This window comes from Mandrillus leucophaeus, unplaced genomic scaffold (assembly GCF_000951045.1).
Source record: "Mandrillus leucophaeus isolate KB7577 unplaced genomic scaffold, Mleu.le_1.0 Scaffold135, whole genome shotgun sequence".
Lineage (NCBI taxonomy): Eukaryota > Metazoa > Chordata > Mammalia > Primates > Cercopithecidae > Mandrillus > Mandrillus leucophaeus.
This window is the reverse complement of record NW_012101310.1, coordinates 318,076-331,414: the sequence shown is the minus strand read 5'-3', so window position 1 is coordinate 331,414 and position 13,339 is coordinate 318,076. Positions and strand designations below refer to the sequence as shown.

General features: G+C 49.2%; 1 protein-coding gene across 2 annotated transcripts in view; it reads left to right on the top strand.

Annotated features, from left to right (window-relative positions):
- Positions 1-13,339, top strand: part of PIK3R5 (phosphoinositide-3-kinase, regulatory subunit 5) — a 98,722-nt gene that overhangs the window by 52,849 nt on the left and 32,534 nt on the right. The window contains exons 1-3 of one of the 2 annotated variants that reach the window (XM_011973150.1): positions 7,867-7,918; positions 8,890-9,005; positions 11,242-11,342. In XM_011973150.1, coding sequence (XP_011828540.1) covers positions 8,903-9,005; positions 11,242-11,342 — 204 coding nt within the window. In that variant the 5' untranslated portion in view covers positions 7,867-7,918; positions 8,890-8,902. Of the gene's footprint in view, positions 1-7,866; positions 7,919-8,889; positions 9,006-11,241; positions 11,343-13,339 lie in introns of those variants that run through there. The other variant, XM_011973149.1, reaches the window with a different exon arrangement.

The following is a 13,339-nucleotide window of genomic DNA, read 5'->3' as shown; positions in this document are numbered from 1 at the left end:
AAAAAAAAAAAAAAAAAAAGAATAATTAGCCTGGTGTGATGTGATGGCACACACCTGTAATCTCAGCTACTCGGGAGGCAAGAGAATTGCTTGAGCCTGGGAGGCAGAGGTTGCAGTGAGCCAAGATCACGCCACTACACTCCAGCCTGGACAAAAGAGCAAGACTTTGAAAAAAAAAGAAAAGAAAAGAAAGAAAGAAGGAAGGAAGGAAGGAAGGGGAAGGGGAAGGGAGGGGAAGGAAGGAGAAGGAGAAGGGAAGGGAAGAGAAGGAAGGAAGGAAGGAGGAAGGAAGGAAGGAAGGAAGGAAAGGGAAGGGAAGGGAAGGAAAGGAAGGGAAAGAAAGAAAGAGAAAGAAATAAAGAAAGAAAGAAAGAAAGAAGAAAGAAAGAAAGAGAAAGAAAGAAAGAAACTCTGACAGCTAACAGAGAACATATATTGAATACTTATTATGCACCAAGAATGTTTCTACACATTTGCCTTTGTTAACTCATTGTGCTTAACTTTGAGCTCTTGCAAATCCCAAGCACACACATGGTGTGCCCTGTCCTTTTAGGTGACACCAACATGGTATGACACAAATGCAAACTGGGCATGGACATCTGGTAACATTTGGTCATGAGGTGATCAAGATGTTCCATAATATATTAACTATGAACTGTATCTAGACTGACATTAAAATGAAAACATAACTTGAACATTCTCAAAGACAGCCCTTAAATCCCCCACAGAGCCCCAGAAATTCTCATCCCCAGTTTAGGAACTTCAGGTTGGGGGATTTTGAGGCAGCCAGCCCTGCACTGGTCCACTGTGACTGCAGAAGAAATAGCAGATATTCAAGAAGTTCATGTAAGGTAGTGAATCATTTGATAACTGCCTGGAAAGATACTGAAAGGGCATAAGGCTATGTAAATATATAAAGGATCTTAGAGCCATGTCTACCATTCACTCAGCTTCCTCTAATGAACAACTTACATAAACATGGTGCAGTTATCAAAACCAGGAAATGATCACTAACAGAGTACTATTAACTAAACGACAGACCTCATTTGAATCTTAGCGTATTTTCCCCCTAATGTTCTCTTTCTGTTCTACAGTTCAGTACAGGATCCCACATTGCATTTAGCCTTTGTGTCTCCTTCGTCTCTACCAATCTGTGATAGTTCCTCTGTCTTTCCTTATCTTTGATGACCCGAACACTTTGGTGAGTCCTCCCCATAGTGAATGTCTGTATGGTGAATACTCACTATATAGAATGTCTCCAAACTGGATTTCGAATGGTGTTTTCTCATGATTATGGTTATGTGTTTTTGGCAAAACAAAACAAAGAAACAAAGAAGTGACATGTCCTTCCCTCTTCAGTGCATTACAGCAGGTGATACATGATGCTGATATAGCTTATTGCTGGTCATGCTAACTTTGATGATATGGTGAATGTGCTGTCTGCTGGGTTTCTCCACTGTGAGGTTCTTGTTTTCCCCTTTATAAGTGGTAATTATTTGGAGGGAACTACTTTGAGGCTATACGAATATCGTATTTCTCCACAGATTTTCACTAACAGATTTTTAGCATTCATCAGTGAATCTACAATTATTACCATGGTATTTGCCTAGGGGCAGTTTTCTATTTCTCTCATTCTTCTCACGTTTATTAATTGGAATTATTTTGTAAAGAAGACCTGTCCTTTCTCCTCCATTTATGTTTTTATTCAAGTGTCTATAACATTTAACTATCTATAATTATCTATAGACTTGTGGATGTTTATTTTATCTATGAGTTATAATTCATCACTTTCTTTGTTCATTCAAATTGTCCCAGCTGTGGCCATTGGAAGCACCTTCAGGTTAGTCCCTATGTCCTTTTGACACTCCCCATGGCTTTTCAAATATTGACTTATTTTCTGGCACTACAAGATGTGCTGGGTTTATGTTGTATATTTCCTGTTTCAATCCTAGGATCAGCCATGTCTCTAAGGAGCTCTGGTTCCTTTTATTGGAGAATGGTATTTAGAAACCAAGATCTGGGTACTAGATCTTAAGGACACTCCCGTAAAGACAGGAGTGGGCAGAAATGGTGTTGGCTGAGAACGTTCATTTGCATCTTGGGTTTGCATCCATTACCGTGTGGGACACATAATGAGTGAGCGGGATGACTCACTTCTGGTTCATGGCATAGCCATCTTGGCCATCGCAGCAGGGGCTGGGCAGAGGGGTCTTAAAACCCAAATCACACGGTTCAGCCCATGGGAAGAAAGGTCATCCAGGACGGAAGTAGCTTGTTGCTACTGGGATGTCATTGCCTCTGGGCTTTCTCTGTAGACAGAACTAGAAAATGTATGTGTATTAATCCAAACACATACATCTTTTTACAATTTTTCTATATGTATCTATCTGTATGTACTTTAACAACCATGAGTTCATACTGATTCTTTCAAGTCTGGCCTAACTCCACAAGGTTCATTCCAGCTTTCCCCCTTCTTTATTTGTCACTTCTTTCTTTAGCTCTCATTATCTATGGTTTATTCACGTATCTGTCTAATCCTAGTCTACACATAAAGAACTTTCAGATTTTTTTCTTTTCTTTTTTTTTTTTTTTTTTTTTTTATGGAGTCTCGCTCTGTCACCTAGGCTGGAGTGCAGTGGCACAATCTCAGCTCACTGCAACCTCCGCCTCCTGGGTACAAGCAATTCTTCTGTCTCAGCCACTGGAGTAGCTGGAACTACAGGCTCCCACCACCATGCCCGGCTAATTTTTGTATTTTTAATTGAGACAGGGTTTCACCATTTTGCTCAGGCTGGTCTGGAACTCCTGACCTCAGGTGATCCACCCGCCTTGGCCTCCCAAAGTGCTGGGATTGCAGGTGTGAGCCACCGTGCCCGGTCTGGAACTTTTGTAATTTTTAACTCACATTCATATGAGAAACATATTTAATAACTGGAAAACAGTATTTGTCTATAGTTTTTTTTGTTTTTGACCAGTATCCAGTCAAAGTACCATTTTACAAAGTTACTTAGGTTAGTTCTTTCATTGCCTATCCGCCTCCGTGTGGTTGTGTCAGTAATTGATTATACAGTTAGGTTAATGTGTTACTGCTTGTCTCCCATTTTCGGTCCCCTACCCCCATATCCTGGTTGATTTCGATTATTTATTTAATTTTAGGTATGTAAAATATCACCATAGTTCTAAACGTTAAAGCTGTACACACAGATAATCCTCAGAGAAGTGCTGCTCCTCCCTCATCTCCAGTTTCATTCCTTGATCCTGTCCACCCTTTTCTCACCTCCACCTCCTATAGTAAGTAATCAGTCTCCTGAGTTTCCGGTGTATCCTTCCTGTGTTGCGAAGAATTCTTTTACGTAGGTCACCGTGGAGATTCTGCTTCATGAAGGCATGAGGAAGGGAGTGGGGCAGAGAAGGGAGAGTCAAGTCTTGGAGGGTAGGAACAGGAGAGGGAGGAGTCATCCAGGACGGAAGCAGGCTGGGTCAGCCCAGGACTGCATGGGCCTAGAATATTCCAGAACACCAGGAAAGCAATGTGGAGAGCCAGCCAGAACCTGGAGGCCCCCTCCATATGAGATGCGGGCCCTCTAACTCCTCCCTTCATCACTGTTTAGAAACCCCCAAGAGGCTCTCCTCCCTGCCCCATCGTGGGCTGCCTGGGGAAGCTGGACCCAGGCGGACCCCACGCCTTCTCTGACCAGCGCTGCACCAAAGGGAAGATGAGCCCTCCGCATCATGCCATCCTATCAACATAGGAAAAAAGGTGGAAGCAGGACTGGCTCTCTCTGTGCCCTCTGGGGTCCCACCAACCCACCCCAACTTCAGGCCTTTCTGCCCCATGCAGGGTCCCCAGCAAGCACTATGAGTCCTCTTTGCTGGCTCAGAAGAGGAACTTGGATATGGGGGAAGGCCCCGTTGTTGGATGTTTCAACACCACCTCACTACTGGCAGGGGAATTGGTGGTGGTGGCGGGGGGCATTCCCAGCAGCAGCTGGAATTTTACAATGGGAGCTCTTCTCAACAAGATAGGGAGGGGACTTGGGAGAGCAATGCCAGGGAAGCCAGGCCCTGCTTGCCCAGTTTTTGAAAAAAGGCGTCATGCTGGGAGAGCGGGTGCCACTGCCTTCCCCTGTCACCTCTGCCCCAAAGCCCGTGAGGTTCTGCTGACAAGTCATAAGAAACAGCTGATGACTGACTCAGACGGAAATGAGCGTTCAAAGGGCTGGGTGGTGAACCCGGTGTGCTGGGTTAACCCCCAGGGCAGCACGACTGAGGGTCCCCTGGCCGGCCTCCCTCTCCCCGTCTCTCAGGCTCCCAGGGGCTAGTGACTCGGGCAAGTCCTGCCTCTGAGAAGAACTTGGGGCAAGCTTGAGAAAGCCTTGGAATGCCAGGGAGGCTGGTACACCAGAATTCCACCAGTGCCTGAGGATATCCTGCCCTTCTGTGGAGAAGGCTTTGATGTGTCCCTGGAACAGGGTGGAGCAGGGAGGGGGCACACTGAGGCCAGGAGATGGGAAAGTCACAGGCGGCCCTAAGATGAGAAGGAGAAGCCATGGGCAGGCAGGCATTGGGCGGGGTGTGCTAGCAGCAGCCCCATGGCACTGTGTTCTGCCCGCTTAAGGACAGGAGTGTGCAGAAGTGGTGTTGGCTGAGAACGTTCATTTGCATCCATTACAGTGTGGGACATGTAATGAGTGAGCAGGATGACTCACTCCTGCTTCATGGCATAACCAGCTTGGCCATCGCCGCGGGGCCTGGGCAGAGGGGTCTTAAAACCCGATCACATGGTTCAGCCCAAGCTCCAGGCTAGAGATGCCTGGGCCCTGTGAGCTGCCACAGTCATCACCGGTGCAGTCCGAGAGAGTGTTGCTCGGTATCCCCTCTGGCACATATTCCTGTGAGCCTCGGCCCTTTCTCTGGAGGATGCAGGGCTGTGAGAGGCAGCTGGTGTAGATAGATGTGGTGGGGCTCAGAATCCCCAGCAATTGAGACTCTAGATCTTTTTTTTTTGGAGACAGAGTCTTGCTCTGTCATCCAGGCTGGTGCGATCTTGGCTCACTGCAACCTCCACCTCCCGGGTTCGAGCCATTCTCATGCCTCAGCCTCCCGATTAGCTGTGATTACAGGTATGCACCATCACACCCAGCTAATTTTTTGTATTTTTAGTAGAGACAGGGTTTCCCCATGTTGGCCAGGCTGGTCTCGAACTCCGGACCTCAGGTGATCCACCCACCTCAACCTCCCAAAGTACTGGGATTACAGACATGCCCAGCCTACCTCTTAAAGCAAAATCAAGTCTTCGCTTGTTGAAGTAGAGACGGGAATTGGTGTTATTTTTCTTCCAGTAACTGCCTCTGACTGTGCTGAGGGGCAATGTATTCTAGTGGTTGAAACTCCAGACTCTCTGGGTTTATACCCTGGCTTTGCCATCTCCTAGCTGTGTGACTTTAGGCAAGCTGTTTAACCTCTCTGTGCCACCAATTTCCCGTCTTCAATCTGCCCCATCCAGCTTCCTACAAAGTTGGTCCAGCCTTCAGCCTCCTTCTGGTAGGTTTCCCTCGCCTTGCTGGCAGCCCTCTAGAAAAGTAACAACAAATGGCTCAAGCCCTGCTTTTGTTCCACCTCTCACTCCCATCTGGAGCTCAAGTCTTTGACTTGTCCAACAGTGGGTCTGCAAGATGCCCCCTCTGCCCCTTGTCTCAGCCCTGCCATGGTTCACAGGCAGCACAGGAGCAGGCAAGTGAGGAACAAAGGGCAGCACCCTCACCTTTGGGCATCCCAGTCTGTGTCAGGACTTCTCTGAAAGCCCTCTGCCCTCAGCTTTGGGGAGAGAAGGAAGAACCTTCCAGAATGGTTGAAGACCCTTTTTCTCTTCCCAATCTTATGACGACAGGGGTTGGCGGATCACTGTGCTGGTTCTGCACTGACACCTCCCAGCAAGCCCACCGGGGTGGTTGCGCCCACATCCTTGACAATACTCCATGGCTCTTAGAACTTTAGAATGCAGAGCATTTAGTACTTTTTGTCCCTAGAATTGGGTCTCAGCCACAGTTGGAAAATAAAAAGTCCTCCCTGATCCCCTTGTCTGTTTATACCAGTGGCAACTCTCTCCCAGCTGCCTTGAACAAGCCCCTTATCCTCACTGGACCTCAGCCTCCCCTTCTGTAAAACGAGGTCTCTGAGCTCCCTCCAAGAACTTGCCCCGGGGGATAACCTGGGAGATCTCAGCCTGAGGACAAAGGGTTGTTGATGACATCTGGGCCAGCCGTTTATGCCCCAGGCTCATCCATGTGAAGGTGCCTAGTGTTCTACCTCCTCCAGCGGGTGCCGTTAGCCCTGAGCTGGAATAGGACCCACCTCCAGAGAGTCTTATGGTCGGGCTGCCATGGGAGGCAGAAAGATGAGCCTTCGTCACAGGTGTCAGTCCCCCACAGATGCTCATCCATGCCAGGTAGCAGCACAATCCCAGGTCAGGGAGGGGTCTGCCCAGTCTGGCTCAGGGTCAGTGGACTCACTACCTGAGCTGCCTGTGGAGGTGTTAACAGAAGCCCCAAAGGCAACTGTAAAAGTCACACGGAGGGGCCTCAGGATGTCTCTGGGCATCCAGGTGCTGCTGATGGACACACCCAAGGTCTTGAGTCACCAGTGAAAGGTTTTCTATCTTTCTTTTTTTTTTTCTTTTTGAGACAGAATCTCGCTCTGCCACCCAGGCTGGGGTGCAGTGGCGTGATCTCGACTTACTGCAACCTCCGCCTCCAGGGTTCAAGCGATTCTCCTGCCTCAGCCTCCTGGGTGACAGGGATTACAGGTGCCCACCACCACGCCTGGCTAATTTTTAAAAATCTTTTTTAGTAGAGATGGGGTTTCAACGTGTTGGCCAGGCTGGTTTCGAAATCCTGACCTCAAGTGATCCGCCCACCTTGGCCTCCCAAAGTGCTGGGATTACAGGCATGAGCCACCGCGCCCAGCCACCCGTGAAAGGTTTTCTGAACTCAGCTCTTCACCTCCACAGCCAGAAGGCGTGGGACCTAATGGGTTAGTCTGTCTCCTGGGCCAGCCGGGCACCCTGGCCTATGCTCCTGGGTCCAGGTCCTCAGCGAGCTAATTCCTGCACCCAGACCATGGCATGGGCTGGCTCCCCTTCCTCCAACACTCTTCCCCATCACTTGTCCTGGCTTCCTCATCCGGCTTAAATGTCCCTTCTTTAGAGAGACCTCCCTGACCCCCCAACACCCTGTAGCGGGGTCCCCACTTGTCCCACTCCCAGCACTATCCTTTACAGTACGTTTCACTTTCTGGAATCACGTCTGTCTTGGTTCCATTGCTCAGTGTCTGTGTCTCCCACCAAGGAGCACAGCTGCTTGGTTCACTGCTATCTCCCTAGTGCCTGGCACATGGCAGACCATCAGTGAACCTGCAATGAAACCAAGGTGCTTGTGCCGCTTCCTGTGTGCCCGCTGCTGCACCGTCCGGCTTTGGCATGCATAGCCTACCACAGACACCGTGAAAGGATGCTGGAGAGCTCACAAAGGGCTTAGTTTTCACTCGGCCAGTGGTACCTCCCAGGCTGGGGAAGCAGGAGGATTTGCCTGTGTGGGACCTCCGTAAGCTGAATACTCCAGCCGCACAGCTGAACCCAGGTTAGGATTTTATCCTTCTTTGTATGTCATTTGCATGGCTCAGCTCTGAGCTCTGTGCTTCCTCTTCTGGCTTCCAGAGCTGAACTGCAGCTTTCTTGGCATCCCTTTACGGCCTGGCCTGACTGGCCAGTGAAGGGATCTGCCCAGAAGGGGTGAGTGCAGTGACATGCCCTGGGGCCAGGGGCGATGATGGCAATGACTGTAGCAGGACAGCTCTTGCGTGTTGGAGGCTTACTCAGCGCATCTGCCACAGCATTTTATCTTCCCAAGAGCCCCATGAGGCTTTAGCACCACTATCATCCCATTTTACAGATCAGTCAATGGAAGTTTGGAAAAGTTAAAGTGTTTGCCCAAAGTCACATAGTTAAGCAAATATCAGAGTCCAGGTTTGAGTGTAAGTCTGTTGGATGCCGGAGCCAGGCTTACTCACTGTGCCAAATCACCTTCCGTGGCTTCCCCAGAGACCCGGGAGCCCTCATACATAACTAAGAAGCTGGGCTGGCCTTGCTGGGGGCTCTCAGTTCCCCATACGGGGCTAAAACCCTCCTGAAATTCCCACTTCAGTGACTTTCCAGCTCAGCTAACCACCCCTTGGATTCTCCTCAGTAGGATGAGGAAGGAGGGCAGGGTAGGTCTTTGAATGACAGGTAACATTGCCAAGCCCCAGAGGAAGGAAAGAAAAATGGCAAAAGTGGAGGTTAGGGCAGAAAGGAAACAGGTGCCTGTGACCTGGGCACCCAATCAGAGGGAGCACCCTCCAAGCATATTGAGGGAGTTCCTGTGGCCTTCTCATCAGGAACACGCTCCTGCCCCATCCCTGGAGGTTTGGAAAACACAGCCCTGGAAATTCAGAAAAAGTCCTCCAAGTGATTCTGATTTTCCCCTCAGGGTCTTCCTGCCCAGCCCACTGGGGTCTGACCACTCCCTGGGTACTTGGTGATGCTCCCCACTGCCCAGTGGGGAAAGCAGATCCCTTTCCACTTCTCTGCTCCCATCCCTGACCCCTTACTTCCCACACCTCTGTCCTGTTCTGCTGCAGGGGTGCTCTGTCCTGCTACTCAGATGTGGCCCTCCAGACGCCGTTCCTACCCTGGAGGCAGCTGTAAGGCCCCTGGTGCTGTTTCCACAGCACCTGATCTGTAGCTGGGCTGGGCTGATCGCGCTGCACTGTGAGCACCCATTGTCTTTACTGGACCAGGTGCTTTCTAGGAAGTGAGCTCGACAAGCTGACCAGTGTCTGTCCCCCATGCAGGCAATGACCCAGGATGCAGCCAGGGGCCACGACATGCACGGAGGACCGCATCCAGCATGCCCTGGAACGCTGCCTGCATGGACTCAGCCTCGGCCGCCGCTCCACCTCCTGGTCAGGTAGGTCTGAGGGAGCCCGGGAGGCGTTTGAGGGCTCAAGGAAGCCTCAGGGGCCACGATGGGCTCTGGACCAGGCATGGAAGCTGGTAGATTCTAGGTCAAACCCTGTCTGTGTGACTTGGGCAAGCCCCAGGCTTCACCTGGGCAGGTGCCCGGCACAACACTTGATGTCGTCAAACCTCAGTATCCGGCACTTTCTCCCTTCTCCCATGGCATCTTCCTCATCCTACTCAGGGCTGCCTTTTGCTTCTGGAAGAATCCATTGAATCTGCTTAGAAAACCACAACTGCTGATTCTGAAAAAGCAGCTGGGAATCCACAGGCAGCTCTCCCCAGAATTCTCCCGTTGGTTTGCTTCTGGTTCCCTCATAGCCCTATCCTTCTCTTCCCTGTAGAATAAGGGAAAACTCAGCAGAGCTGCGGAGAGCAGGAGGGCCCTGTGTTTCCCATCTCCCAGGACTGAGAAATAGGATGTCTGCAGTCCCGGGCAGTTGTGTCTCTGAAGGCTGGTGCCTGGCTGTAAATAATTCCTTATGCTTGTAGAGCTTTTTCATGCCCCGTATCTCACTGGCCTCCCTAACTTCTCCGTGAGTAGCCACCCAGTGCTCCTTGAACATACCTGGTCCCTCCCTACCCCAGTACCTTTGCACCTGCTGCCTGCAATTCTTCCCTGGGAACTGCACATAGCTGGCTCCTTCTCATCCAGGTCTCAGCTCAAATGTCTCTTCCTCCGAGAGGCTGTCCTTGGCTTTTGGAATGCGAGACAGACCTGGATTAAAGCTATCTCCCATTGGCTTTACAACCCTACGCAAGCCACTCACCCTCCCAGAACCCTGGCCCTACTTGCCTTGTCTGCAAAATGGGAATAATAACAATGGAACCACTTTCCTGAAGGGACAGTGGGAGCCTCAATGAAGATAATGTATTCAGAGGCCTAGCACTGTATTGGCACATAGTAGGTGGTCAATAAATGGTAGTTTTCTTTCTTGCCTCCTACCCAGGTTTTGATGGAGGCTAAGCTCATAGGGCTGGGGAGAGGGATATCATTAAGCAAAAGAATATAAAAATATCTGATCTTTGCAAATTATCTGACAACCTGTGACCACATGGACACATTATTAGAAGCCTCCAGAACTTTGGAGGGAGCCTGTACACGTGAGAGGTCCTGGAGCCTGAGCTCCACGAAGTTCAAGTTCAATCCATTTCCACTCCTGGGGCTCTCACTCCCCACCCCACACACACATACACACAGCCCCTCCCTGCTCTTCCGCCCCGGGCCGTCCCTTTAATTTTTAGGGGTTTACCCTTGCTGACTGCAGGGAAACAGAGATTGACAAAATAAGAAAGTCTGGGGAAGTTACAGAGTGACACAGTGCTCATGGCAGCTTTTAAAATAGAACTTATTTAGCTTCCCCTTCCTGGGCTCCATTGCCACTCCTGGGAAGCTCCACGGCTGCTGTAGACTCAGTCTTGTGTCTTGGGATGGAACTCACCGTGGCTCCTCTCTGTATTCTTCCAGCAGTTTCTGCCTCTGTTCTAACCTCCCTGCAACTCATAGGTACCAGAACCCACTGTAGGAAACCAGGGCAGAGGAGGTTGTGGAAGAACTGGTGCTCCCACAGGGAGCGGAGTCGTGGTGAGCTCATTATCCTCCAACGTGGATCCCAGCCCACATCTCCAATCCCTGTGCCTCTTGCATATGCAGGAACAGGGAACTTGTCATTATGTCTTGATGGGGCATGGTAGGGTTGAGTGTTGATCCAGCATCTTCTCCTAGATTCACTTACTTTAGAAAGGAGTGTTCCAGGCCCCGTGCGGTGGCTCATGCCTATAATCCCAGCACTTTGGGAGGCCAAGGCGGGTGGATCATGAGGTCAGGAGATCGAGACCATCTTGGCCAACATGTTGAAACCCCGTCTCTACTAAAATACAAAAATTAGCCGGGCGTGGTTGCGCGTGCCTGTAATCCCAGCTACTTGGGAGGCTGAGGTAGGGGAATCGCTTGAACCCGGGAGGCGGAGGTTGCAGTGAACTGAGATTGCGCCGCTGCACTCCAACCTGGGCGATAGAGCAAGACTCTGTCTCAAAAAAAAAAAAGAAAAAAAAAAAGAAAGGAGTGTTTCGGTGCAATACCGCAGAAGAATGTTCCAGCATAAATGCCCCTTCTCTACAATCCCTACCTGAGTGTGGCCGGAAAACACCAGAACTGACCCCCTTGCCTCTCTCTCCTTTTCAAGCTGGGCTGTGTCTGAACTGCTGGAGCCTGCAGGAGCTGGTCAGCAGAGACCCGGGCCACTTCCTTATCCTCCTCGAGCAGATCCTGCAGAAGACCCGAGAGGTGAGGGCGAGTCAGGAGCTGAAGGGCAGAGCTGGGGTCGGCCTCGTAGAGTAGAGAAATGGGTCCCAGAGAACATCATTCCTGGGTGCCTGGACCTCCAGAGGGGCTTGGCAAAGGCCCTGGGAACCTGTGAGTTTTGTGTTTCGGTAGTGCTTGCATGTGAGGGGTTTCTAGGAAGGGGTGCATTCCGTAAGAACACATAATACGCGAGCTAGGGTCCTGAGTTCAGCTACAGACATGGCTGGTAAGGCCAGGTATTGACTAGGGAGAGAGAAGACACTTTACCCAATTCCTTTCCTCAAAAAGATCCATAAAAACAAAGACACGAAAGAGAAAACTGATCGGAAAGGTAAACTGAGGCCTCCTCTTATTGTTCAGTCAATGGCTTTCATGACAAAGAAGAGGAATGTGTTTAGTGCTGAGCTGGGCTTGGGTTCCAGAATAGCTGTGAGTCCCGGAAGAGGATTTGTATAAAGAATTCTCTTTTATAAAGAATTCTCTTTTGTGGGGTGTGTGTGTGTGTGTGTGTGTGTGTGTGTGTTTTAATTATTTTAAATACATGTGATTTGGAAAACATGTCACTTTCCCTCTCAGTTACCTATCCCTGTAAGAAGATGCCCAAGGTTACACAGTTCTGACCCCACTATTTACCTGGTACTTTTTAACCCACATCATAAGCCAACCAGCTCAGAAGAGCTGAACCGCCTCGGGAGTGCATAACATATAAACCCACATGGAAAGTCTAGACCACCATGTAGCAATACAGGAGGGTTTCATAGAAAGGTCTGATCTGCAAGGCTTGGTAGACACATTGTCTATTAAGGGTAAAGAGAAGGAGAAGTCTCAATTTGAGCCTACTGAGCTCATCTAGCACAGAAGACATGATGGGGCTTTCTCTGTATCTCCAACCCCCACGAGTTCCAAAATGGACCGAGAAACCTTCTGACCAATTAATTCTAAATCATGTGGTGTGCACATGTGTGCATGTGGTGTGTTAGGTGTGGTAGGTGTATCAGAGAGGCAGTTCACAAAGGGATAAATAGAAGTTGTAAACTAATATGAAAAAGCAATAATAAAATGAATGCAAATGAAAACCATAATGAGACAAACTTTGCCTAACAAATTAGCTAAAAAACAAAAGGTAAAAGGCCAGGTACAGTGGCTTCTGCCTATAATCCAAGCACTTTGAGAGACTCAGGTGGGAGAGATGCTTGAGCCCAGGAGTTCAAGACCAGCCTGGGCAACATAGCAAGATCTCGTCTCTACAAAAAAATACAAAAAGTAGCCGGTTGTGGTGGTGTGCACCTGTAATCTCAGCTACTTGAGAGGCTGAGGCAGGATTGCTTGAGCCCAGGAGGTCAAGGCTGCATTGAGCCAAGATCGTGCCACTGTACTCCAGCCTGTGCAATACCCTATTTCTCTCTCTGTCTCTGTTAAAAAAAAAAGATAAAAACCAATGCAGGAAGAGCATGGTGAAACTGGTACTTTTATATATATAGATAGCATAAATGGCAAAATCCTTTTGGAAAGCAATATGACAATATGTCTCAAAGGTCATAAAAGTCTATAAACATGTTGACAATCTTTGTTGACTACACTTCTTGAACTCTTTTCTAGATAAATAACCAAAATTATAGAAAAAGGAGTGTGCTGCATAATAGTGTTCATTGCAAAATATGTAAAATACCAAGACAATAATCTTGAATGCTCACAATGAAACTAATAAGATGCTGGGCACGGTGGCTCACGTCTGTAATCCCAGTACATTGGGAAGGCAAGGCGGGCGGATCATGAGGTCCAGAGATCAACACCATCCTGGACAACATGGTGAAACCCCATCTCTACTAAAAAAAATTACAAAAATTAGCTGGGCTTGGTGGTGGGTGCCTGTAATCCCAGCTACTTGGGAGGCTGAGGCACGAGAATTGGTTGAACCCAGGAGGCACAGGTTGCAGTGAGCCAATATTGCATCACTGCCCTCCAGCCTGGTGACAGAG